The sequence below is a fragment of the Osmerus eperlanus genome, chromosome 9 (assembly GCF_963692335.1).
Source record: "Osmerus eperlanus chromosome 9, fOsmEpe2.1, whole genome shotgun sequence".
In the NCBI taxonomy this organism is placed as follows: Eukaryota; Metazoa; Chordata; class Actinopteri; order Osmeriformes; family Osmeridae; genus Osmerus; species Osmerus eperlanus.
Window position 1 is genome coordinate 13,963,090 of NC_085026.1, and position 27,797 is coordinate 13,990,886.

At 49.6% G+C, this 27,797-nt stretch overlaps 2 protein-coding genes across 3 annotated transcripts in view; both read right to left on the reverse strand.

The window, feature by feature from the left end:
- kiaa0586 (KIAA0586 ortholog) overlaps positions 1–27,797 on the reverse strand; it is a 64,351-nt gene that overhangs the window by 28,166 nt on the left and 8,388 nt on the right. Inside the window, exons 10-18 of one of the 2 annotated variants that reach the window (XM_062469174.1) lie at positions 14,237–14,402; positions 12,955–13,095; positions 11,549–11,790; positions 7,887–7,959; positions 6,716–6,952; positions 5,525–5,729; positions 5,184–5,351; positions 3,512–3,699; positions 3,261–3,350 (exon numbers count right to left, since the gene is read on the reverse strand). In XM_062469174.1, the coding sequence (XP_062325158.1) occupies positions 3,261–3,350; positions 3,512–3,699; positions 5,184–5,351; positions 5,525–5,729; positions 6,716–6,952; positions 7,887–7,959; positions 11,549–11,790; positions 12,955–13,095; positions 14,237–14,402 (1,510 nt within the window). Of the gene's footprint in view, positions 1–3,260; positions 3,351–3,511; positions 3,700–5,183; positions 5,352–5,524; positions 5,733–6,715; positions 6,953–7,886; positions 7,960–11,548; positions 11,791–12,954; positions 13,096–14,236; positions 14,403–27,797 lie in introns of both variants that reach the window. The other variant, XM_062469173.1, reaches the window with a different exon arrangement.
- Positions 24,392–27,503, reverse strand: irf2bpl (interferon regulatory factor 2 binding protein-like). Its single transcript, XM_062469176.1, has one exon. It carries the CDS (start codon positions 27,077–27,079, stop codon positions 25,073–25,075), a length of 2,007 nt encoding a protein of 668 aa, XP_062325160.1. The 5' UTR covers positions 27,080–27,503; the 3' UTR covers positions 24,392–25,072.

The following is a 27,797-nucleotide window of genomic DNA, read 5'->3' on the forward strand; positions in this document are numbered from 1 at the left end:
AAGAAAAGCAAGATCCTCTGTAGAACCAGAAGACATATGGAAGCACCCACAGGAGGAGGACTGGGAGAAGACATCCAGACACCCACAGGAGGAGGACTGGGAGAAGACATCCAGACACCCACAGGAGGAGGACTGGGAAAAGACATCCAGACACCCACAGGAGGAGGACTGGGAAAAGACATCCAGACACCCACAGGAGGAGGACTGGGAAAAGACATCCAGACACCCACAGGAGGAGGACTGGGAGAAGACATCCAGACACCCACAGGAGGAGGACTGGGAGAAGACATCCAGACACCCACAGGAGGAGGACTGGGAGAAGACATCCAGACACCCACAGGAGGACTGGGAAAAGACATCCAGACACCCACAGGAGGAGGACTGGGAGAAGACATCCAGACACCCACAGGAGGAGGACTGGGAGAAGACATCCAGACACCCACAGGAGGAGGACTGGGAGAAGACATCCAGACACCCACAGGAGGAGGACTGGGAGAAGACATCCAGACACCCACAGGAGGAGGACTGGGAGAAGACATCCAGACACCCACAGGAGGAGGACTGGGAAAAGACATCCAGACACCCACAGGAGGAGGACTGGGAGAAGACATCCAGACACCCACAGGAGGAGGACTGGGAGAAGACATCCAGACACCCACAGGAGGAGGACTGGGAGAAGACATCCAGACACCCACAGGAGGAGGACTGGGAGAAGACATCCAGACACCCACAGGAGGAGGACTGGGAGAAGACATCCAGACACCCACAGGAGGAGGACTGGGAGAAGACATCCAGACACCCACAGGAGGAGGACTGGGAGAAGACATCCAGACACCCACAGGAGGAGGACTGGGAAAAGACATCCAGACACCCACAGGAGGAGGACTGGGAGAAGACATCCAGACACCCACAGGAGGACTGGGAGAAGACATCCAGACACCCACAGGAGGAGGACTGGCACAGGAACACTCCCCTCCAGCAATGACTAAACTGCTACTTATCACACTAAGTAATGACAACTGACTTGAAATCCAGTTACTATTGATCGGGATGTAGTGGTGACATTTAGAGATGTGTGTACATGTTATTGACCAGAAACAATACCCTGGCACACACACACACACAAATACACACAGCAATTAGTCTTAATCCGTATATCTTGTTGAAGGGAATAATGTTAATCCATGGTGAAGGAATGTAAAAGCCTCATTTCACTGCTCCGTATGGTGAATCTACGATAACAGAGACTGTTAAGTGATTAACCATTGTGTAAGTGTGTGTATGCGTGTGTGTGTGTGTCCGTGTGTGTGTATGAATGTAAGATGTCCATGCATTCACATGAAGCCTCAGCCATTCAGTAGGTTAAAGGCTCACATACGTCATTTCTCTCTCTCTATACTGTGGCTGTACGGTGCTATAGCTGACTTAAATGGATTGAGCTTGGGGCTGAAAAGGCTATGGATTCAATGGGTGTCTTATATAAAATATATGGGCTCTCAATCCATTTCCTGTTAAAACACTTATAATACAACAGATCAGCCTGCAGCAGCTACACCAACTGGATAAATTAGTGACTGAATGGCACCACAGTCTGTGATGTATGGATGCTGCACAGAAACTCAACAACTGAGAAACTGTGTTTGAGAGAGGATCAGTCAGTATTACAGAATAAGAGCTACACGAACACTAGCCAGCCTGCAGAGAACACTACTGCAGCCTTGTATCACTGAAGCTGACAGGTACTGTAGCTGAATGGTATCATAGCTGATTAGTATGGTAGCTGACTGGTACTGTAGCTGTCTGGTACTGTAGCTGACTGGTATCATAGCTGATTAGTATGGTAGCTGTCTGGTACTGTAGCTGTCTGGTACTGTAGTTTTCTAGTGCTGTAGCTGTCTGGTACTGTAGCTGACTGGAGCTGTTGCTGTCTGGTACTGTAGCTGTCTGGTACTGTAGCTGACTGGTATCATAGCTGATTAGTATGGTAGCTGTCTGGTACTGTAGCTGTCTGGTACTGTAGTTTTCTAGTGCTGTAGCTGTCTGGTACTGTAGCTGACTGGAGCTGTTACTGTCTGGTACTGTAGCTGACTGGTGCTGTAGTTGACTGGTACTGTAGCTGACTGGTGCTGTAGCTGACTGGTGCTGTAGCTGACTGGTGCTGTAGTTGACTGGTACTGTAGTGTTCTAGTGCTGTAGCTGACTGGTACTGTAGTTGACTGGTGCTGTAGCTGACTGTTGCTGTAGTGTTCTAGTGCTGTAGCTGAATGTTGCTGTAGTGTTCTAGTGCTGTAGCTGTCTGGTACTGTAGCTGACTGGTGCTGTAGTTGACTGGTACTGTAGCTGACTGGTGCTGTAGCTGACTGTTGCTGTAGTGTTCTAGTGCTGTAGCTGACTGGTGCTGTGGCTGTCTGGTACTGTAGCTGACTGGTATCATAGCTGATTAGTATGGTAGCTGACTGGTATATCATAGTTGACTGGTATATCATAGTTGACTGGTACTGCAGCTGACTGTTAGCGTAGCTTGCCAGTACTGCAGGCAGTTACTTTATAACTCTGCTGGCGAGTCTGAGAGATAAGTGCTGCAGAGAAGAACTCCAGCAGTCATTACCATGCTAGTCACATAGAGACAGAGAGACAGAAGGGTTTAAGAGTGAAGTTGTGTGTAATTTGAGTGGATTGGGGCTTACATGACTGAACTGGGGCGAATGGTATTAACAAATTCATTAATTGCACTTATTGCAGCATATGTGTGTGTATGTATGTGTATTTATGAAATACCATGGGTCGGAATATTACATGGCAATTTGTAGAAGCTAGATGAATGGGAGTCCACCGGCCTACACTGTCTGGATGGCACAGAAACATCTTTATTTGTTAATGTTCAATCTGTTATTTACAATCTACAATTTTTTTCTTCTTCTAGTGTGTGTGTGTCTATGTGTGTGGAGGAGGGGGTCTGCTGTTTGCTGGCGATGCTCACTGCAGTAGTCCAGGCCCTAATAACTCTAAAGCTCTGCGCTGTCCTCTCTCTGAATCACACACACACACACACACAGCCAGAAGCCACCGCATCCGTTTCCAGGCAACCAGATGTGCCCAGTGACTGGAGCTGAATTTGTAAGAGGGTGCTTGTTGAGTTGAAGCGTGTGAGTGTGCACGCTTGCTTGCAAGGTTGCACTGCAGCTTTCACAGCGGTATTACACACACTCTGCCTTCCACTGTTACTGTGTGTGTGGGGGAGGGGGGTTAGAGGAGAGTACCTGGATCTGTGAAGGAGGGGTGGGAGGGCGTGGGGGGGGAGAGCGAACGAGGATGGAGGCTGGAGGCTCGATGTTCACGCTGGGCTGGACCTGCAGACAAAGACAGGTGTTTGGAAGAGTCTCCGTTCCCTTGGTAAGTAGAAACACATGCTGAATATGGAACATTTGAAACTATCCTGTCTCCAAACTGGTAATCCAAGCTGCTCTAACCAGTATGTGAGTGTGTGTGTGTGTGTGCAGACAGGCCATACCTGCACAGTGAGCTTCAGTGGTCTCCTCCTCTGGTCAGACTTGACCTCTAAGAGGGTCACAGTAGGTTTACGGGGGGCAGGGGCCGGTCTGGGTGGGGATGGACGTAATGTAGTAGTCACCACGATAGGCCTGTCACTGATGAAGACCCGTGACGGCAGGGGGGCCACGCCATCCACCCGACGCCGACCTGGAGGGGGGGGGGGGTGACAGGACTGTTAAGACATATATTCAAATACTGGATGCAGAAGAGTCAAACCGACACAACTTACTCCACACCTATAAACAGATTAACTACAACACACACTCCATGAAAGGGCATCATTTAATATCCTACAATATGTAACTTCTAGAACTTCCTTCTATTGTCCTCTGAACATGACCAAGTCTACCCACCTGCTACAATAGACTGTGTGTGAGTGTTTGAGTGCTGAGGAATTAGATTATAATTCAGTGCAGCGGCTGTAGTATAAACCCAGTCTGATGTCGTAAAAGGAGAGAGAGAGTAAAAGAGAAAGGCATCCTTGAGGATGAACACAGGACTATAAACACTCCTGAACCTGAGCTTATTTACCTGTCTCACTGCACTGACAAAGACTGCTGCCTCGCAGCTGGGATTGTTGCTGGTCTGACTGACTGTCTACCTTTCTGTCTCTCTTTGCCTACCGACATGACTGCCTGCCTGAATGTCTGTCTTCCTTTGTGCTGCAGAAACACTTCAGCAGCACAGGTTGTCCAGGGAACAAGAAGGCAGCAGATCGATACTAATATGATGATATCACCTATTCCAAACGAGAATATTTGATTTCCTTTGTGTTGTTTGATTCCTTATGACACGCATGGTTCATCTGCTGCTCTGCAACCCACCCTGTCCTCTCGAACTCTCCAACACCAAGAGGAAGCCATTGTACACGGTTACTGTACGACTGGCTCATTGTCATTCAAGAGAAGGAAACGATCACCATATTATCTAGTTATTTAAAACATTCCCTGAAAGCTTCCAATGGGCCAAACAGCTTTTAAACCCTCTCCTTATGTAGCATAAAGGCGCTAATGTATTTTACCGTTTAGTTGTTCGAGTTAATAAGTAAATTCACTATTGTCTGAAGCGAGAGAGCTGGAGAGAAAGCATTAATTTCCCGGACGTGAACACGTTCTAATGTGATTAAAATAGAACAGAGGGTTGAATGAGGGAGGGGTAGAGGCTATAATTAAAGTTTTGACTCAGAAAAATCTTAATTCTCCTCTGTCTAATTATGAGCCCTTCTTCCTCCATGCGATTGTGTGTGTTTCATGTCTGGGTGAATACTTGCACGATCAATTTACTCAGCTTTTACGGAAGCTCAGAGGGTGTAATCCTGTCTCCTTCCCTCCTGTTTGCTCCTGTCTCCTCTACTTTCCCCAGCTCCCACAACTTGCTCCTAACTTACTGTCTGTCTACAGGACACCATCATCTAGCTGACAACAAACAATGACAACGGGCTTTGATTGGCTCTTAGTACAAATGTGCTTCTTCCGTTTAACAGCTGATTGGCTCTTAGTACAAACGTGCTTCTTCCGTTTAACAGCTGATAAACTTAGCCTTTCAAGTGTCCAGCTCTCTGAAGTGAGTCATAGTCAACCACATACAGTACCAACAGTGATATTAGCAGAGTGTGAGAGGTCTCCTCTTACCTAGGGGAATGGCTATGGGGAGGAGGTAGCCCTCCATGGGGTCATTCAGACCGCCTCGCGTGGGGCTGAAGATGTACTGAGGCTGATTGGTGGACGGGGGCAGGGGGAAAGAGACTGTCCGGTCTGGAGCGAGATTTGTCTGGGTTTTAGAAGATTTCATTTTCACACCTGAGAGAGGGCGAAAGAGGTGTAGGAGAGAGAGAGATGAAAGGATATTTGGGAGTTGACAGTGCACAAGTAAGAGTCCTCAGAGAAGAGGGGGGGGGGGGGGCATCAAAAGAGCATCATTTCATCATCTGAAAAGCTGGAATAAACATCCACTGTGGAGCTGGATCCCTCACCCCTCACGCTCTCCACCACCCTGGGTCTGGGGCCCCTGGACCTGGGAGAGGGGGAGCTGAAGCGTAGGTAGGGCCCTTTCTTCAGCGTCCTCCTGTGGCCTTCATACAGGGCCTTCCCATACAGCTTCACCAGGTAGTCCTCCCCAGCACCATCATCTCCATCATCTCCTGGCCTCTCCTCCTCCTCCACCGATCGGGCCTGGGCCTGCTGATACGACACAACACTGCAGAATCACACACCGCAGCATCACGCACCGCAGCATCACGCACCGCAGCATCACGCACCGCAGCATCACACACTGCAGCATCGCATGCAGCTGCAACGCTGCAGCAGCACTGCAAGCACACCTGCAGACCGAAACTCGGCCATTCTGGACATGAATGTGAACTAGAGTGAGCTCTGCTCTGTGACAGGCTGTAGCACCCCTGTGAGCCACACATTGCTTCAGTTACACAATCGGGCTCTCGTCCTTGGGGTCAGAGTCGCTTGTGGTGTTGTCCACCGATCCTGCTTGTGGGCCATAAAGAACCCTCTCAAGGTCTGCACACAAACACAAGACCCTGAATCCGGTGTTGCTGGGTTTCTCTGTAGTGCGTTGCCAGGTTTGGCATGCTGTTTTCAGCTTCATGGCAACCCTGCTCCATTAGTCAGAGAGGGCATGTCCCTGGGAGATAAGCAGGCTCTGTCCTCTGTCTGCCCGCTCCATTCTGCTCCTTATTTATTGCTAATCGACATGAGAAGCGACATATGGCTGCCGCAAGCAGCTTGTTTGGAGGGAACTGGTGTGATGGCTAGCAGGCTAGCAGGGCACAATCAGGCTGTTTGTATCCAGATGGGCAGATTAGCCAGCTAGGCTACGTGAGCTAGCGCGGAGGCGTTATTGTTCTCTTGGGTAGCGTTCATTTGTCAACACACACCATGTATAAAACACTGTCAACAGAGGGTTTAGTCAGGAAAGACAAAACAAAGGAAGAGTTAGGGTCTAAAGACAGATAACAAGCTGGAGTCAAAGAGAGGATTGTGTCGCTGAATTATAGCACGACCTTCTAGACTTTGAATGGGGTGTGTTATATGTTCCTGTGTGACTCATTAGTGGAGAATGGTGCTTGAAACACCCAGGTTGGTAAATTCCTTCTCAGGATCATATTACGTGTGTCAATTCAACATATCCCAAACACCGTCTGGCTCACCATGTGTTGAGCTGGTCTCAGTTTTGCACTGGGGTGGGTGCTTTTGGTTTTCTCCTCAGTCTTGCCCGACTGTCCCCTGGGCACTCTACCAGAGGATTTAGTTCCTGCTGTTCTGAGCATATCCTTCCCTCTCTCTTCTCTGGTCCCAGTGGTCTTCTTCTGGGCAGCAGTAGGGGCTGCAGCATCTCTCTCTCTGGGTCGACACTGAGCTGCCAGGTCCTGCCCAGCTGCTTCAGTCTGGAGAAGGAGAGAGAGCGCACGAGAGAAAGAGAGAAATAAAGAAAAAGGGGGACGGCGGGGGGGTATAAAGAAAGATAAAACGGTAAATGGCCGGTGTACTTGAGGAGGACCATAGTGTAGTATATATAGCAGGCTGTCGTTGAGGACAAATGAATATTGACTTTCCGGCCGAAGACTGAGACGGAGAAAGGCTTCAGAGGATATTGAGAGGTTTCAACAGCTGCTAAAAGATAGGCTTCAGAAGGTTTAAACGCTTCCACAGCTCATGTAGCAGACCAGACTCTGACCGTGAGCCTTAATGGGAACAAACGTCTCCTCTGGTTTCTGCAGATGGGTTATAGATCTGTGGTGCAGCCCGGGAGGCAGGGAGTCTCTGAGGCATCCAGCTGATCACAGGCCTGCCTCATGTCTCATGTCTGCTCTGGAAGAAACGCTGGGATCAAAACCCTCCTCTAAGGAGCTTTATTCCTGAACCGGGGATGAGACGGGGAACTTTGTATTGACTACGCTACTTTGGTTTAATTCTCAAATGAGTCAGAGGACAATTTTTCTCTAAGCAAAATAAGTGAGAATCTCTCGCTCTGCTCTTCTGCAGAGCAGTCAGTAGAAGTGATGAGTTAGGTCCCGGCAGGAGTCTAGACCCCCTCCGATAGAGGGGCAGACTCCAGGAACACATTTTAGCATAAAAGCTTAAGATGTTTCAGAGCACAACTGAGAGGAAGATTTACAAAAAAATAGGTCAGACTGGACTGGGCTGGAGACATTACTGAAATACTCACATCACACAACATTTGTCATTTGGAAACTTCACATCGTATAAGATATGTTGGTCACATTTATACCACCACTAGAATAGAGCTGTATTTGAATTATAAAGATACTGTCAAATCAGTATCTGTTGAAATTTAGTATGACCTTGAGACAGTCTCACCTCTATGTCTTTACTCAGGGCCTTGATCCAAGCATCCACCGTCTTCTTGATCCTCACTTCTTCTGTGGTGTCCCTGTGCAGAATCACAGACACATTACTGACCTTCTTCTATGGTGTCCCTGTGTCAAACCACATGGTTGTCCCTGTGCAGAGACTGTGACGCTAGCCCTGGCACGACTCAAGTGACTCCCAGCACAGAGAGACCTGTGCCCCACTTGTCTGATCAGGTGACAATTTTAAAAGCAATTTATAATTTGCCCAGAAATTAGGAGAGCATGTGATTGGCTGTTTCTTATCGACAAATCGTGTCATCGACATTAAAGGACCCTCTCCATCTTCTAACACCAGAAATACTTCTTGTTAGGCACTGGCCAGGTAACTACAACACAGATCACTATGAAAGAAAAAGGTGTAATGGAGATGATGCAGTGATTATTTGTTGGAAACGCTTGGGATCAGACCTATTCTCCTGGCACAGCCAGAACCTTGCTCCATGTCGTCAGAGCTTCATTGAGATGCAGAAGGGAAACTCTGGGTTGCTGGGCAGAATACACTGCTGGCCAGCTATCCACAAGCTGTCAGCTACCCAGCTCTACAGCCGGCAGAGGAGAATAACTTCAGGGTCAAGCCATCAGTAACAGGATCATAGACAAAGCCCTAATGAAGGCTGGTAACAGCTGTCCCTATTAGAAGAAGGTCTGCAGTCTGAAATCAAACGTTATTGCTACTGTCTCCGAGCTCTGTCTATCTGACTAGCCTTTCAGCCCAAACGGAACCAAGCGGAGAGGACAAATCCTTGCCCCAAAACCCCAAACAACTGTTTTGTCCTCGCTAGCAGCCTGCAGCCATTTACATTTACATTTAGTCATTTAACAGACGCTCTTATCCAGAGCGACTTACAGTAAGTACAGGGACATACCCCCCGCGGCCGTGCCCAAGGACACAACGTCATTTGGCACGGCCTGGAATCGAACTGGCAACCTTCTGATTACTAGCCCGCTTCCCTAACCGCTCAGCCACCTGACTCCAGCCATGTCTGCCTGTCCGCTCCTCACTGGGGGAAAATGAAGTCAGTGTGTTGAGAGAGATGAGAATCAAACTGGAGAAACAATGGGAGAGCTGGAGTGTAAATCTTACAGATACAAGCAATTTGGTGGAGGAAAATAAACTAGATTCTGGAATTGAGGAGTTCTAGAACACCGTTAGATTCCAAGTATGGATGTTCAATCAGGACTATTCACCCAGCACGCTATTAATTCCTACAGAAAATCAACAAAAGGTCACAACTCATGACAGAGGCCTTGAAATGAATCTTTGTAATCGATCTGATTTATAATCCATCAGACAGTCTATATATCTAATCTCTGTCTGCTACCAAACCCCCACACACACCAGTCCGACCAACAGAGTTGTAAGGCAAAAGGTGCGGGCAAGAGCTTGGAGACATGTATGAGAGGCAGGGCTCAGTATTGTCATTGAAACTCAGTGTTCTGCATTGGCACTGATCCATGCGGGGCAGTGGTCCAAGACAAGGGTCAGGAGAGCCTTCTACATCAGCAGGGGTCACAAAGAGCCCAGGGAACCCGCCAAAGGCCAAGGGCAACTGTTCCAAGACGGGGCCCTCTCCTCAGCTAACGGCTGCTGCTGTGGTGGTGGACACATAGTGTAGCCATTAGGCTGGCCTGCCACTCTCCTTCCAGAGAGCTGAGGACCAGGGGGATCAGTCCACACGCTGAAGGAGACGTGGGGAGCCATTTTGGATCGCAAATGAATTCATTAATATTTGGCTGAAATGGATGCTGGCCATTAAGTCCCGCCCCCGCCCCGTTCTGCACTGTCACGGCCACAAATGGCTGAATCCATCACGTCGAACCTCCCCCCCCCCCCCCCCCCCCCCACACACACACACACAGTGATGTCATCATAACCCAGAGTTCAGCTCTGCTCCGTGGCGGAACCGCGGGGAGCATCTGGCAGCGGCAGCCATGTGACCTTTCTACTGAGGAGGAGATCAAAGCCATTAGAGGGAGGGTGTATATGTGCGTGTGCGTGCATGTGTGTGGGGGGCATCAATCAGTGTGTTTGTGTTTTCAGTGACTCTGACATTAACACAGGGAGCTGATTGCGGCGACTGCCATTTTGAAGGCGATTAGCATGTGGTCTGACATTCTCTTCTCTGGCTTCCGCTCTGTGTGTGTGTTGATGCGCGCCTGTGTGTGAATTGGGGCGGATCATCATCACTAACTTCCTCCATCTCCCGTCTGTCTTTTCTAATGGGGCTGTGTATCACGGGGCTTGTCCACAGTGTGTGATGCAACACCTCCCTCACAGCCAGGATAACGCAGGGCAGTTACTCAGCACAGGAGAGGCCTGTGATACCATTTAAATGAAAGCTATTTCGTTTTCCTATCTAGTTTTTCTTCATATGAGGTTCAACTTCTCTCTATCCCCATCCACATCTATCACCCCTCCCCCTCTCTCTCCTCGCGCCTCCAGACACTCCAAAGACACCCCCCCCCCGCTCCAAGGAGAACATTATAGTGAAGTGTGAATGCCAGTCACAGCCTCAAGACGGAGACATGGCCTCAGAGGCCTCTGTTAGACAACTCTGCACTCGCCTGTGGATACAGCTGCAGCAACATCTGCTCTCTCTCCTCTTCTGTCTGTTTGAAGGTCAGACAGTCAGACAGCCAATCAGTCAGCCAGTCAGTCAGCCAGACAGTCATTCAGTCTTTGGCCCAGATGAGGTTGGAAATGTAGACATAAAAACTGCCAGAGACTGCTAGTGACAGGCCAGAAGTCCCCAACATAGGTACACTGATATATAGTCAGCCCTTAGCCAACACTGTGGCAGCCTCACAGCAAAACCCAGTGGCAGTAGTCTGCTGAACGGCCTCCTCACATTTTCCATGGTAACAGGTAGCCGTAATAGTCTGCTGATGCATATTCATGGGAACGGAAACAAAGGTAGTGTCACTCATCTCTGTATCATCCTATTAATTAGACAACATTTATTCCAGCGAAGCAGCGGATGCTCGCTCTCCTTTCTTTCTGTCTGTCTCCGTCTCTCCTCCCCTTTCAGTCGCTCGCTCTCTCTCTCTCTCTCCCAGGTGCTGTTGACCTCCGGAGGGAGGGAGCACCTGAGCGCACCACTCACAACTGGCGTCTCACATGAAACGGATCAAACTGGCAGAGAGAGAGAGAGATGAAAAGAAAGAAAGAGAGGGGAAAGAGGGAGAGAGCAGACAGAGCAGAACTTGGGCTGGCAGTGATGTGATGATGAGGGCTCGTCTTGCCCCCTGACAGCTGTCAATCTAAGCTGATAGTTCTGTTTGGCTTAGCCCCTTCACTGCCGGCATAACGCTCTGAGGCCACCTGCCAATCAACTGGGAGACACAATTCACACACACACACAGGCGCACACACACAGCTCATCCCTCTCGTCAATACCCCGGCGTACCCAATACACCCTTTTGAGACTCTCAGCTCGACAACAACAACCCACAGCTACCAGCTGAGTGTTCTAGGGGGATTCAACATGTTGTTCAGAAAAACAAGACAGGTGATCCTGATATCACAGGTGCTTTGTACGACACACCAGCAGGCTGGTGCTGGGGTCAATGGACAGGCATGGGGGACAGCCAGGTTGCATGTATGTTTACCTGTTATTTGCAAGAGCCTCCAGCTGGCAGTGGAGAAGCTCTCCCTCCTTGACCCTCAGCATGGCCTGCAGGTTCTCCTCTAGAACCTTCTTGTTCCTCTGGACCTGCCGGAGAACCTTCTCGGCGTCCTCAAACATGGACGGCACTGGGGGGTTCCTCTGGAGCGGGGGGGGTCCGGGGCGGGGGAGTGGGAGGGGGGGAACGGACGGAGATACCACTTCTACTGCTGCATTCTGGGATGGCTGCGAAAGGATAAAGCACAATACAATACAAGACGACACAATGCAGCACATTTCCATGGAACACAATGCATACATGATATAATACAACATAGCTGATCCAATTTGCTGACTATTTGCTCAACCTATCAATATATACACATACATCCATTTGTGGTCATATAACGGTCATCAATCAGACAGGAACATGAATCAATACATCAATGTAAACAACCATGTTAGTAAAGTAATAACTTTGATAGGCAGTGGAAACCGAAAACAGAAGTTTGGGACAATGTTCTAGAACGTGGGAGTTGGACAGTCACTTTAGGTCAGAAAAGGGAGAGAGAGGGAAAAAAGAGAAAGACAGAGGGAGAGGTGTGTTTTCTAGAGCCTGCAGTGCACTCCCAGCTGACACATCTAACAAACAGCCCTCTCCTCTGCCCTGTGGCGATGAGAGCGAAACAAAGGGAGCCATCGCTGGTTCAGACGTAATCTATCTCAATAAACCTCCTCGTTCTGCCTTCTCTCTCACTGTCTCGGTCTCTCTCTCTCTGCCCATCGTGCTGCATCGCTGTGATTCCCTTCCAAGGTCTTTTCTTTCATACTCGACATCACACGCGTCTACGCATGGATCAAACAGAGCCCTGGTCTGGGGTCTCTCTCTGCTCCCAGGGTGGTGTCGGCCAGGGTGGTGTCAGCCTGACCCCCTCCTCCCCTCCATCCCTCCCTCTCCCTCCCTCTCTCCCTCCCTCCCCCAGTGCCTCCTGCAGGCGCTCTGCTAGCCTCTGCAGCCAGCTTGTCCTCCATCTCACGTCTCCCGACAGCAACTCTGTCACTTTGCCCAATCTTCGAGCCAAGTCAATCCTTAGACCAATTTGGAGCAGGTGTTCAAAAATAGAAGACCCAACCACCAACAAACACACACACGCGCCCCGTCCTGTGTCTCTATCTACAGGAGCAGCTAATGACATGGATGAGGCTTTCCTCAGCTGTCACTGAGTGTCGTCCTGTGTCCGTGTGTACAACACAGATAACACCACTGATTTATCTGCTACTGGACATATGGAAAAGACAGAAGAGAGGAGGGGGCAGGAGAAGAGGGGAGAGGAGGGGGCAGGAGAAGAGGGGAGAGGAGGGGAGAGGAGGACTGGCACTGCAGAGGCGAGGGTTGCCATGGTAACCCACCACGGAGCCGGCAGGGGGAGGGAGGGTGGCGGCGGGGGCAGCGGGGATGTGGGGAGCAGGCGGTCGGTTGGTGCTGCTGGGACTGCCAGAGCTAGGCTGGGCCGTGTCCCTGCTGATCTGCCCAGGGAAAGCATCTCCTGTCTGGAAATACGACAGAGAAAAAGGGACGTGCGCACACGCACACACACACAGACACACACACACGTACAGACAGTGAGACAGCAGTGAGCACATCAGCATTCCTTCCCTGCTTCTTCAGCTCTATTGTCTCCGGCTGCTGACAGACAGACAGACATGTCGGCCGACAGACAGACACACAACAGGCATGTGGGTTGGCAGAGACGGACAGACAGACAGACAGACAGACATGCCGGCTGACGGGAAATCACTGGGCCTTACTAGCCCAGCTACCATGTGACAAGATGGAGGGGAAAAGCAGCCCGCCACACTCCATGCTGGGCCAGGATAGAGCGAGCTGTCATTTATTAAAGGCGAGCGGGGGGGAGTGGAGGAGGATGTGAGGAGACGACTGGAGACACAATTGTAAATTGGTGTCGGTTCATTGAAATACAAGTCACACTTGTGTCTCTGGCTTGATTTCATCAGAGCTAAAGGACCAATTAGATTAGCTTGTCGTCTCACGGCTGAATACAGACGATGACATTGGCCCACTTAGAGGAAGTAGAGGAGCTGCCAAGAGGAAGTTGCACGCGCACTGCCTCCACACCCCACACACACACACACTGCCATGCGCACACACAAATCTGCACGCACACACCCACGCACTGCCACACACACACACACATACATACACACACAATTCTGCACACGTACGCCAACCAATAACTGGGAGGAGGAGGTAATCTCATTGCCTCTGCCACAGCGGTGCTAGAGAGATAGAGATAGGTGGTGCGGCAGCTACTAGGACATTACCATACTGAAGCCCAGAGGTACTGAAGGCAGAGTGACAGTGAAGGGCCGCAGCAAGAGATCTCCTGACTGCGGTGGTGCAGGCAGCCGAGTGGGGCTCAGAAGCTGTTAGAGGCGGTGGGGTGGAAGAGAAGCACGATCAAACCGGCAAACTAGCGTGGTACCACATCGATCTGACGCACAGCCCACAACTATCCGTCTCTCTCGTAACGAGGTTCGGTGCCTGGGAAACCAGCTTTTAAGTTTGACGTAATGAAGGTGTATTTGATTTATATATCCCGGCATGCCAGGAGGGTGGAGTTGGCACTGATTTGAGGATTATTCCATTAGCTCCGTCCCTGCACTGTCTCACCGTCAGCAGGGTGCGCATCTCGGCCTTGAGGCGCCCCAGGTCCTTTAGCATCCGATTGGCTCTTTCTACTGCCGAGTTGTCGCCGTGATTAGCTGGCGCTGAGCTGGAAGGTTGGCCCAGGGTTGCCGTGGAAACCCTGAAAGTCTCCTGTTGCGGGTGTGCGTCCCTGTGGGCCGACAGAGAGGGGAAAATCCAGGTTAGGACACGCTGTACTGTACTATCAGTCTTAGTCAGGACAGGGACTAGGCAGGAGCAGGTTAGGGCTTTCTATATATGGTCTGGTCCTGGTAACAGTGGAAGCCTGCGTTCAAGGACACCATACATAGTCTAGAGGTTCCAGACAGAGAGATTCATGCGTCCGGAGACAGAAACATCCTGCATGGCACAGCAGCAGAGTCGTTCCTAGGGGTGGGTAATATGGACTTTGTCCTTGTGGGTCTGGCATCTGAGGACACCTGAGACAGAGAACAGATGCTGATTTTCCCCTCTCAGGTTGTGTGTGTGTGTGAGGGGAGTGTGTGACAGAGCGAAGGAGAGTGAGAGAGTGTGTGTGGACGAGGAGGGTACCAATAAATAATCATGAAGGGAAATGTCAGACGGCAACTGCGCCAACTTTGATGTATTCCACTCAGCCCTGCGTCTTCAATCAGCCACAAGATGCCTCACAACCAGCTAATCCATTTGAAGAGGGGGACTGTGTGTGCATGCATGTCTCTGTGTGTGTGTGCCTGTGTGCGTGTGGGTGTGTGTGTGGGGGGGTGTTGGTGATGCCAGTTCTTTTGATCTTGCTTACATTGATTGGGTGATACAGAGTCTCAGGGACAAATGCTCCAATTAGAGGTCAGTGTATGCAAATGTCCCCTGCCAAAAAAAAAGAACAAAAAAAAATTCGAGCAGATTGGCTCACTCTAAGGCTGTGCGTGGCTGTGCGTGGCTGTGTGTGGCTGTGCTCATGTGTGAGAGGGAGAAAGAAATAGAGAAACGACGCTCGGTTGACGACAGCGCGATGGAAAATCTATAAAGTGATGGCAGTTTGAGAGTGAATATGAGGCATGGATCGATAATACATATCTTTCTTATCATGCCACACATCACACTAGCTCTGAGACTGCGGAGCTGATCAATACTTTCTCACGGTTCAACGGTTTTCATACTGAACCATTTATTAACCGTCAACAGGCCATTACATTTCACCTCCCCTTCACCTTTTTCCTCTCTCTGTCCCTTTCTCTCCTTTACACGATCTTTCTCTCTCGGCCATTTAGTAGAGAACGTTCCATCTACATTCAGTCTAATGATGACAGTGAAACAAAACAAGATTTGCGATTTATTCTTCTACCTGTTTCCATAAAGCTGTGAAGAGGAACATGCATCACACTATCCGGACCAAACCTAACACACATCCTCCTCTATCCGGACCAAACCTAACACACATCCTCCTCTATCCGGACCAAACCTAACACACATCCTCCTCTATCCAGACCAAACCTAACACACATCCTCCTCTATCCGGACCAAACCTAACACACATCCTCCTCTATCCGGACCAAACCTAACACACATCCTCCTCTATCCGGACCAAACCTAACACACATCGTCCTCTATCCGGACCAAACCTAACAGGAGAAGGGAGGGATACGACAATACAGAGGACATGGAGACCAGTACAGAGGTATTTCTGACCTATTAGTATTCAGCTCACTGCTCTGCCGCACCCCTGTCACCCCCTTATCCTAGCCCAGTGCCCAACTCGCCTTGAAGCGCCATATGCTTGTTATTAAAGCACAACCACCCACACCAACCCCCAACCAACCACCCACCCCACACAGCACGCATCCTCATTAATATTTATAATATTTAGCCCGTGTTAATACAAAGCTCGTGCAATACATTTTTTCAAATGAATGAAAAAGTCTGTTTCAAATGAGAGAAGAGGCACCGTGGGTCCATCCATATTAATGCTGGCCGGGGTTTCAGGGGGGGGCGGTTCTACTGTCAGATTAGTTCAGGAGGCCGTCATCTGGCATTCCTCTCCAGGCCCCACGGCACGTACGATGATTCAGAGAGGGAGCATGTCGTTTCGCCCTCCTCTCCCCTCTTCTCCTCTCCCCTCCCCTCCCCTCTTCTCCTCTCCCCTCTTCTCCTCTCCCCTCTTCTCCCCTCCCCTCCCCTCCTCTCCTCTCCTCTCCTCTCCCCAGGCAGTGAACGGGATAAACCAGCTTTGATTATGCAGACGGGAGACAGACCGTGTGATGGAGCGACGGCATTCTCCCCTAGAAGCTCTCCCAGGCAGAAAGAAACACGTCTTCTGGGCAGAACAACAGGGGGTGAAGAGAATGCAGCCGTGCTTTCTCCGAGGGAGTACCCTTCATCAGGCCATCAGGACTCCATTACCGCCGACGCAACTACCAGTCTGCATCTAAGTAGTTCTGTGTCATCCTCGCTTGTCACACTGAGATGGCATTAGAAGCTCTACCCCACCAACCTCCACAACAATCTCCATCCTCCGCCATTGCTCTTTGTCCTCGCTACCTCCATCATCCCTGCTCCCTCCATCCCTTCTCCCTCCATCCCTGCTCCCTCCATCCCTTCTCCCTCCATCCCTGCTCCCACCATCCCTGCTCCCTCCATCCCTGCTCCCTCCATCCCTGCTCCCTCCATCCCTGCTCCCTCCATCCCTGCTCCCATCATCCCTGCTCCCATCATCCCTGCTCCCTCCATCCCTGCTCCCTCCATCCCACCCAGGCCCTCACAGCCTCTTACTGACAAGGCAGCAAGACGCCACACAGCAACCACCAGACCTCCCAGACACCCATCTGCAGTACATGCTTGTCCACCTTTACCATTCATTTGCACCACACCTCTGGTCTAAACGAGCTCAATGGAGCATCATCGATCACTTCTCCAGAGCTCGGTTGTAGTCCCGCCCCCTACCAGGAGCTGAGCTACGTAGCTGCATTTACAGGAAGGAATCTGCGGCCACGGCAACTCGGCCACTATCACCATTCTACAAGTGATGCCATGAGGGAGGGGTTGGAGGAGGAAGAGAAAGAGGAGGAGCAGGAGGAGAAAGAGAAGACGCAGGAGGAAGAAGAGAAGGTGGAGGAGGAAGAAGAGAAGGTGGAGGAAGAGAAGCAGTTGTATCAGGACAGAGTTCTACGCTAGCGGAGATGGAGGTAGGAGAGAAAAGTGGCCAAGTCCTCTCGCCTCCCCGGCATAACGTGTGTGTACAAAGTCCCTGCAGTACTTGTGTAAAAGCAGCAAAGGGAAGATGGCTGCTGTTGGTTGGATGGCTGCACTACCACAGCACGGCCAGCAGGAGTCCTCATGGCAGTGCACACAAGGGCTGCCAGACCTTGTGATACCTGCATTACGACCTCACTATTCTGGCCATGTTCAGGACATAAATAAGAGAATAACATGAGGTAAGACACAATCATGACCTCAGGTGACCTGGGGTTCTACATACTAGGACTAGAGACACACTTGTGCAGTTTCTGGAGAATTGAAATATACTATATATTTGGAAGACGGTGATTCATCAATAAATTCATCAAGATAAATAATTTTAGTCTCTGTCTTGACCTGAAATGTCCCATTCAAGTTGACATTCAAAGACTCACAGAGAAAATGGTTAAATAAATGTAAAAAGCTCAAATAAAACTCGGAGCTTTAAGGAAGGCAGGAAAAAGAGAATGGATGACATCCAATCAGCTTCACGCGCTGGCTCCGTTGCCATGGTAACAGGAACCTTTGTAGGCAGTAGCCCAGGTTACTGTGCAACCGTTCATGACAGCATGAGATGTTGCCATGGGTAACAAGTCTGGTCTATCGTAGATGTTATTATTGGATGGCTGCTGCGCTGGCACTGAATTTAGAAAGCAGCTGTGAGATGGCAAAATGGTCAATCAAAAGAAATTGCTATACTTGACTTAATAATTCCACGTTTGTCTAATCTGTCGATACTTTGGATAAGAGGAACACAGAGTACATTCTAACCCACGTCAATCACCATCTTTAAAGCTCGAAGACAGAAACAACACAAACATAATCAAATCTCCACATGTAACCTACTCCTGGTCAGTACTTCAACATGTTCATTTACAGTAGTAGAAGCGTATTATTCAGCTACATTAGTGTAAAGCCCGCGTGGTTTCCAAGCCCTCTGAACCACCAACTACAATTGCAAGGAGTGGACCTGGAAAGTAGCCCTGCACCAGCCTAAACCCAGCTTATTACCATCGTAGGCAGGATTTATCTGACCCGGGGAGAGAGATTGTTTCAGACCTTGATCCTGCTGACTACAGCAGAAAGAGACTCAAGTCTCAAATGTGTGCGTGTGGGGGGTGTCAATGTGTGTGTGTGTGTTAACTGGAAGGCTACAGTATTGGCTCTTTGTCTGCTGCAGAAAGGGCCATATGTTTCTGACGGGTGTGTGTGTGTATTCAAAACACAGCAGCCTGAATGCAGAGAGACTGCGCTGAATAGGCAGTAAGACAGAAAGATACAGTGTACAAGCTCTGGGGTACTGAATCTCTACAGCACTCTGAGGTGGAAATATATTGTGGTCGAACACAATGTGAGAGTATGTGTATTATTCCAGCTGGATATTATCACTGGACATTATCACGAATGTCTGATGAGCACAACAGCATCTACAAAATCCATGACTTCTTACAAAGAAAGCCCATTCAAAAGATAGGGGTCTGAAACTGGACTAGTTATGATTCTACAAGACCTGTTCCCGTGTCTCAAAGTGTCAGGCACATTCCACAGTATGGGCTAAAGTGAAACCAGGCAGACCGTTTTGCAGCCAGCTTTGTCCGGAAACAAAGTAAGCCTGTCTTATCTGATGATCTTACCTGAGAGACTGGGCTTGGTCTTTCCTAAAGAAACAAGCCTAGACACAACAGACCTAAGACCTCCAAGGAGTCACTCAGACAAGCCATGCTAATAGTCCAATAACCTGACATCTCATATTCTGAGCATTGTACCGATTTATAATTGATGAATGTTTTTACATATACTAAATATGTTTGAGTCCGCACAGAGCCTGACCTATTCGTCAGTATCTACAGTTGCCAGCATGGAGTGGCTTTAATCGGAGCCTTGAAAGAGCTCCATTCATTAGCTGATTAGTAAGTGACAGAAACTCTCGGGTATCATTCCAGTTATCCTTTTTGAAAGACTTGAAAGCTGTGCGAGGTGTGTGCACGTGAGGTGTGTGCACGTGAGGTGTGTGCACGTGAGGTCTCTCACGTGTCGACAGTGGAGAGACAGCTCACACCTCTTAATTAGCAGTCATCATGCCCCGTTCACACAACAGATGGGTCGCCAGGGTTACGCAGGACAGGAAACAATACGCTCCACTGTGGTGACGTGGGAGGTGACTGCAGCGGCAACACTGGAACATTCTGCATGTGTCCGTCTGTCTGTGCGTGTGTGTTGTTGTTTCTTACTGAGGCGCTTTCACAGGGAAATGTCCACTGATAGGCCACCTTCCTGTCCTGTCAACAGAGAGAGGGAAAGTGTCTGGGGGGAGGGAGGGTTCGAGACTCTTCAGAGAGGCACCAAATGTCACCAGATAATGTCACCATGGTGTGGCCTTAGATATGGAAATGTCCTCCCTATCTGAGCTCCAGAGGTTTCATCTTCTCTGCTGAGGCGACTGGAAGATAATAGTATGAGTCTTTCTGTTCTATGGCATCAGTCTAGTTATATTATATATATATTATTATATGATATGGGTTTGGGTAAGGGTTTGCGATGTTTAGTCAGTACTCCAGTTGCTACAGTACATACAGACACAATATCCTAGTGAGCCACGACATCCTAGTGAGCCGTGCTGCAGTAGAAAGTGGTTTGTGTGTGTTTGTGTGGGGGTGAGTGAGTGTTAGAACTGTCTAGAAGGAGAGCAGTGGCCTCAGGCATGTGGCACGCTGACACAAGATGGCTGCCAGATACATGATGTAAACAAGAGGGGTGGGTGTAGATTTACAACAGACTGCCAGCCTTTTCACCCCCTCGGTTGACTTTCTGGACAGGGTGGGGCAACCTCCATATTGATCCAGGTCAGGTTTCTAACAGCAACCACCCCCCCCCCCTCCTTCCATGCATCCCACCCCTCTCTCTGACCCCTAACCCGAGGTCTTGTGTCTTGGCGGGAAAACTTGTGAATGGGGCGTCTCCATGGCAACGGCTCCGAATACTCATTAGAATTCTCTTTTGTCCAGGAGCAGAAATGTGCAGCACAATAAAACAGGGTGTACTGTGAACTCTCCCGACCTCTCCAGGACTTATGTTGGCTCCTGAACTTCTGGCCTGAGGTTTAGTGAAACGGGACAGAGCTACAACAATGCAGCCATTAACACAGACTATGCCAAATGCCTGCAATACGAAAAGAGGAATAGTCCAAATGTGAACATAAATGAAATACGAAAAGTTTCCTGAACCTTTGACTCTCTTCCGAGTCCTGTGCTTTAGGAAAACTAGAACATAGTCACAGCTAAAGGTAAACGTAAAAGAATCAATTACAACAACTGCAGCTCAAAGACAGCGCAACATAAACTCCCCTCCATCTCCCCCGCTCTCATTCCTGCTCTCCGGGAAATAAGCTGAAGGAGGAAGGGAAGAAAAGACTGAAAAGAGAAGAAATAGAATCCATTCTTCTCTGCAGCAGCGACTGTGGTTCTGCAGAGCGGGGGAGGGAGGAGGGGGTGGCACACGCCCGCAGCTCTGAGCAGCTGATTGGCTGTGGGGAGAGCGAGAGGAATGTTGGAGATTGCATACATTGTGAGTGTGTCTGAAGAAGCCTGGGGCAGGAGGAGATAGTGCTGACATCACCCTCTTTAAATGAGCCCGGCTGGAAGACAGGCAGGCGGGAGGGGGAGAAAAATGGGAATAACCCTTTCCTTCCTTCCTCTCTTTTCGCCCTCTCTCACTCAAAAACACACACACACACACACCTCCCCACAAGACAGGCAACCCAGGCTGCTGCAGAAGAATTACACAACTCTGTTTCAGGTCGTGGCAGAGTGTTACCAGGAAGACAATGCTGTCAGTGTTTAGTATCAGTATTTTTACATATTACACACACACGCTAACGTGTATGATGAGAGATGACAATGAGCATGTTGGCACCATGTTTTGTGAAAGTTACATCTTTCTAGAAAATACACGACCACCTCAACAAAAACAAGGTTGCTAAATTGCCAAATAAGAGAAGGCAAGATGCAAAAGAAATGCTGCTGCAAAAAAAACATTGTGGATAAAGGATAATACTGTTATGAAACACACAAAAGAATTTGTTCTCCATTCCGGGGAAAACATGCTCCAGCGAGCGAGGGGTTAAGCCCGCGCTGCCGTCTCCCTTCTTTGTGTCCGCCGCACATTCCTGAATAAATGATGTTTTGAACAAGGCTGGTAACCAATGGCAACGGCGCGCTGCACGGTGGCACTGCAGAATAACCTTTACACGGGGAGGGGGGAGAATAAAGGGAGGAGGGATGGGTGTATTTTTATCCGCTGGAAACTTCTCTTGACCGGGAAGGTGGAGGCGAGGGAGGGGAGGCGTGCGTGGGGGATGGGTTGAGTGTAGGGGGGCACAGAGGCTGGCTTCCCTGGTCGACGGAGGGAAAGCAAAGCCAGACTTGAGTGATTTGAGAATCTGAGCTGAGAGCTGCAGCTCCTTTCCTCTCTAGGGCTGGGCTAGGAGGTGCTAGGTCAGGGTAGACTGGGCTAGGCGGTGCTAGGTCAGGGTAGACTGGGCTAGGCGGTGCTAGGTCAGGGTAGACTGGGCTGCAGGCTAGAATGGAGCAGCTTTCTGAGCCATGCAGAAAGACTTGGACCGGAACCAAGCTGACAATGGCTTTTGTCCTATTCTGAAGCTCTAAACATGGAATCAGAGAGATACTGTGTATCTGGCAAGTATCGTACAGACATATTATATTTATGTTGCTGGATTCCTTGCAGCAAGGTGATAAATGTGAATGTTAAACTAAGCATGGGTCTCTTTCTCTTGGCCATGACTAAACTGTCGTTAAACCGGTCTTAACAGGCCTTCTCGCTGTGATGAGGTCCCCTACTCACCTGTCACACACACAAGCTTATCTAATGACTCGCCTGGCATTCAACGGCAAACGACAGCAACCGAAAAACAGGTCAGTGTTTAACACATTAAAAGGGGCCGAGATGGTGAGGCGCGTGTGAGAGAGAGAGAGGCGTTTAGTATTCAGACGACTGGGAACTTGTGAAGCGGAGTCCTGTGAATTCTAAACAGGAAGAGCGAGAGCCCCCCCTCCCCTCAGAGGGGGGGGGGGGTGTCTGGGCTGTTCTTTAGCATGCACGATGTAACCTGCAGCCCAAATGAGCGCTGAGACAGCCAAGGGCACCTTAACCAGGAGCTGGGCGTTAGCATGACAATGGAGAGACACGGCCCGCTGCACACACACACGCGCACACACACACACACACACCAGGTGCTTGGTGGCCTCAGAGCACCTGGGATGGGCTGCTCCCGTCTAGATCTCTGCAATGCAGCAGTACATAGGCCTGCTAGTACATGGGACGATCTAGGCAGCTACGGGCTGGATCCCAGTCAGAAGGGAAATGAGACGGGGGAATACGACATGCGTGCTGGTAAATATCAATCATGGCTTGCAGCTAGCAGACGCACACTGGTTTCTTATTTCAACGCTGAAAAAAGGTATTTCGGCTAACTTCTCTTCGTCCTCCAAAGGTTTGATCCTTCTCACTGAGCCGGTCTCTGCTCCATTTAAGCACTACACACAGGGCACATGACCAGGAAGAAGAACGTTGAGACGTTTTACGTGTGTGTGTGTGAGAGAGAGAGCTGGTGTGTGTGTGCATGTCTGTGTAGGAGGGGGAAGTGGGGCTGCATTCTCAGACGCCTGCTTTAAAACTGCCGTTAAACCGACGAGCCAATTTGCATTGAAGCGAATCTGTGAAACCCGACACCAACAACAGTCTCTTTCCTTCTCTGATGCTCAACCAATTACCCGGCCCCAGTAGTAGGATCGGTGCTATCCCCTGGGTGATACAGCCCCTGGTCTCCAGGATACAAAGAGGCTATATATAAATACAGACTATGGCAGCGATGTGAATCTCCCTCCGGATGCTGCCATCTATCTGCAAGTTTCAAGTTTATTAGCCATTTGTAACAAGTACAGATACATTGAAATGCTCTGGTCCTGCTCCTCCTGACCGACTAAACCTATAATAATCTAAACCTATAATACATACAGGAAGTCCTAACTTTTATGTGCCAGGAAAAGGTTTCCTGAGCTGAGTTTAGCTATCGGCAGAAAGAAAAAAAGTTGAGGAGCTAAGCAGGGTACGAGATGCCAGTATGATGCAACCAGGACATGGAAGCGAGTGAGTCTGTTGGAATGACACACTCGCTCCATGCATTATACACCAACAACTCTGGTGTCTGGCTCAGCCATGGGGCTTTCAATGTGTATGGATGTGCCAGTCCGCTGACAAGGCTCTCCTTGGCACCTTGCCAGGAAGCACACTGTGTTGTGTGTACGTGTGTGAGAGATACAGAGACAAAAAGGTGGTGTATGAGCACGACCTTAACTGCACACTGCATGGAAGAGGAGGGAGTATGACACTCCCAGTAGCGTGCATGTTTGCAAACAGTCTACCTTGCTGCACAAAGTGTGTGTCTGTGTGTGTGTGCGTGAAATGTGCCACTGACTGCATGTGTGTGTGTGTGTCCCTTTGTCTTACTAGCACAGATTAGTGAGTGTTCGCTTGGCTCATGGCAACAGACACGCACCCACTGTGTTTTTAGCCAATACAATACCAGGGAGAAGGTCACATGACAGCCTGCTGGAATCTAATTGAGGAAAGCCTCCTTTGGGCTTTCTCTAGCATGTGCAAGCATTTTCACCCAGACTCTCACACACTGATGGTAGTGCTTGAGCCATTAGGCCCACTGTAACTGTGAATGAGCCATAACAAAGAGTCCATCTGGTAACAGCTGATCGTCTACGACAGACACGGAGGGAATTGCATTAATGACTTAGGATCTTGGAGGCACAACGGATCACGGTTGTAACACACCGTTTCATCTGCTAATGGAACGTCCTTGGCATGGGAAGAAACTGACAGGTCAACAAGGGGTTAATATCAATGGAATTTATTACAATTAACTCAGCTCCAAGGCACGTTTACAAGTCATCTGTTACTACAGAAATGTATAAACAATCAGTTTACGTCCATGTACAGCGGTGTGCTCTATCTTTGCGCCCGTGCATCGTCAAATATCAAAACAGGGACGAAGGAAAATGAATAATACACGGTAAAATTGTCACAAGAAGAAATTAGATATATTGCTGTAAAAAATATATATAAAAATGAAAAATTAACGTAAAATGAAAAATCCTCAGAATTTTTTGTAAGCTATTCAAATCGAATAGTTAAGTGATTTACTAAAAACATCTGTTTTTGAATCTTTCTACACGTAGTTCCATTTTACAAACATACAGTTGGATATTCGTCAGGACTATTAACTGGCCGTTCTATGAGAAATGCATGAGTTGAGGGGAGAGCACCTGTAGCAGTTATCACCAAGTACATTTAACTCCCCACAGCTGTCCAAAACAACACGAGCAACCGTCACAACATCCCCGTTCAATTTAAGTGACATCACGCACTGTACTGTCGTTTGTAACGTTCCTTTGACTCAAAACAGCAATTTAACGCGCCTTTGTACATTGACTATTTTGTCAGTTTGAATATTCACATGTATAATATTTATATGTTCCGACTAAAATTCAGTTTTCTAGAAGGAACCCAGTTACATTACATCTAAGGGTCTCTCTCTTTTTTTACCTTAACGTCCCCAGCTAATATGGTCGCTATTTCACCTTGCATGAACGCCCAAGGCACGTTAGAGCCAACCAGGGGACACTTCTCCCCGCTGGGACAGTACACCTCCCCGGTGGCTCCTTGCGCTTTGATGCTCTCCCGTGAACACGGGAAGCAGAATTTATGATTAGGAACGGACGGGCACTGAACAAAATGTGTATCCTCTAAACGTTCATGGCAAATGGTACAACACAGAGGTCCGTTGTTCGCCATGGGCGAATCTGGAATGTTTTGCGCGTGAACTTGATCCATGCCCGAATGCGCACTGGATTGAGAGGGCGCGCCAGACATATTTAGCTCCCCATTACGAGAGGCCAAACGCCGCTGACCAGACACGGAGGCGGGGGAAACCGGGCTGCTGCTGCCATGTCTAGTTGACGTGGTAGAGTGCACCGAGTTGTTGTCCTTCGGCGAGTGCGCATTGCCAAGAGTGTCTGCCACAGACATGAGCGCGGCCATAGGGGACTGTCCGTTTTGGGGCGCGGATTCAGGGGGTGTGGCGCGACTGGAGTGAACCGAATGGCCAGGGCCGAGGGGCGGGGGTCCCCCATGGGAGGCAGCGAACGATCCGGCAGCCATGGTCAGCTTCAATGCTTCGCTCTGGCTGGCCATCCACTGCTGCCGTTGTTGTTCCTCCGACAATTTGAGAGCTCCCTCAGCTGAGTCGGGTTCGGGAGAGGCTTTACGTTTCCGCACTCCAGTCCTCGGGGCACTCGCTGATGGCAAGGCACGGGGCATGCTAACCAGCGAGGTGGGCAGCAAGGGGCAGCTGGCATCAACGTAGGGCTGGGGCAACATCTCAGCGCCTAACACTTCTTTAAAGAAGCGCAAAGACTCTGGTAGCAAGTCTCCGAGCAGTCGCCAGTCCCCTGAACCATGCTTCTTTTCATACTCAAGATACTTGAACCCGGAGGACAGACCTCTGCCAAAGTCCTTCATACAGTCTTGGTACATCTGCTTGGCCACCCCAGATGCACTGGAAAACACGTTACCAGATCCACTGGGATATTCAATAAATATCTTTAGCTCGTAGTCCATGCCAGGTTTGGACACTGCATCGAACGCAAACACTCTACCCACGAGAGAATGGTCCTTCTTAAACCTCACATCAAACGGCGTGCAATTAGACAACGTAAGAAGAGTCTCTCTCACTATTTTGGGTCGGTTTGCCCATTCCTCTGCCCTGTTCCTTAGGCTCTCACTGAGTTCAGACAGAGCCTCGACGTTCCGTTGCTTCTCCTTCAGGTCTCTCTCCTGGTCGGTGCTGGATACGGACCCAGGTCGCTTGCCCTGGTCTGACACGGTCTGAGAACCCAGAGACAATGCGGAGCCCACAACAGAGGGCGGTGGGGGTCGACTGGCCAAGCTATGCGGGGCAATGACTGCAGATGACGGGGGTCCGTTCAACAAGGTCTGGGGTAGCAGGTTTGGCGGCACCGCCATTTGTCCTGGGACTGCTACCATCCCGTGGCTCCGACGGGAGTTCGGGCTCTGTCGATTCAGCTCTGGAGGTCCGTCATCTGGTTTAGGGAAGCCATTTGGACCGCTCAGTCCGTTGGGGAGCCTGCTGGTGTGCGCGCCAATACCGGAGTAGTCAAAGCGCGGTCTGTCGCTGCTGAGGGAGTAGCGATCCATACCGGAGGGCTGCTGTTTAGACGGGCCGTCCACATGATTATGCTGCACTGTCTCTTTTGTCGAAATTGCCGCCTGGGTCTTCACGGTGGGCGGAGGCGGTGGACCGGGGGATCTCCCCTCCTGGAAACCATGAGCACGTTTGAGGTGCCGTGCAGTTTCGATAACAAACTCGATCCGGTCCGCGCCTTCGTAATTCACACAGCCTCTGCATACTGCTTCGGTAAAATCCCAAATCATAGCCCAGGGCATGCGGGGAAGGTCGCAGAGATAGCACGACTGTCTCCGGGATGACGATACTTGTGAAGAAGACATGTTGAATGTCCTCCCCGTGGTCTTTCTGTATACCCAGATCACTTGTTTGTAAAATATATATATATATTTTTTTTTTAAGTCCTTGAGTTTTTGCGTCCAAACACAAAAGCAATCTTGAACGTATCTTCCTCTTTCGGTGCCAGTAGCGCACGGTGTTCGCTCGATCGTGCTTGAGTGAGATTTGCTTTACGCGCGCCTTACATCCTGACTAGGATTCTGATTGGGAATGTTGATTGTGCCTCCACGTCTTCGCTCCTCTCCCTGCTTGGAATGCCACCTGGCTGGAGCGGTGACGTATGCACCACGTTCCGCAGTTCCTTTGAAACAAATGACATGCCACTTGTTGCTCTCCAAACGCACGAGCCTCAAACCACTCCCTCTCTCCCTGCAATCTTCTGAATGGACTGAAATAGGCGCACGATGTTGAGCAGAGAACAGTATACGATTTGCACAGAACTGGCAGTAGGCTGGGCGAAACCACGGAGGAGGTTTCACACTGCAAAACGTGCCCGATACCAGCCAAAGTGAGAATGAACTATGCGTGTCGACTACTCGCACTTTTGCCTTTGTCAGCAATTGTTTTTATATAAAATAAGGAAACGAAAAAACGAAATCTAATTTATTGAGCCACAATATATATGTAGCCCAACACCTGTATACCAAAATTATTACAATTTGAGGTTAATAATGCATTTAGCTTCATATTGTGAATGAAAAA

What these genes read in the sequence shown, in the direction of transcription:
- irf2bpl (XM_062469176.1), bottom strand. Translation starts at nt 27,079, where the DNA reads ATGTCTTCTTCACAAGTATCGTCATCCCGGAGACAGTCGTGCTATCTC.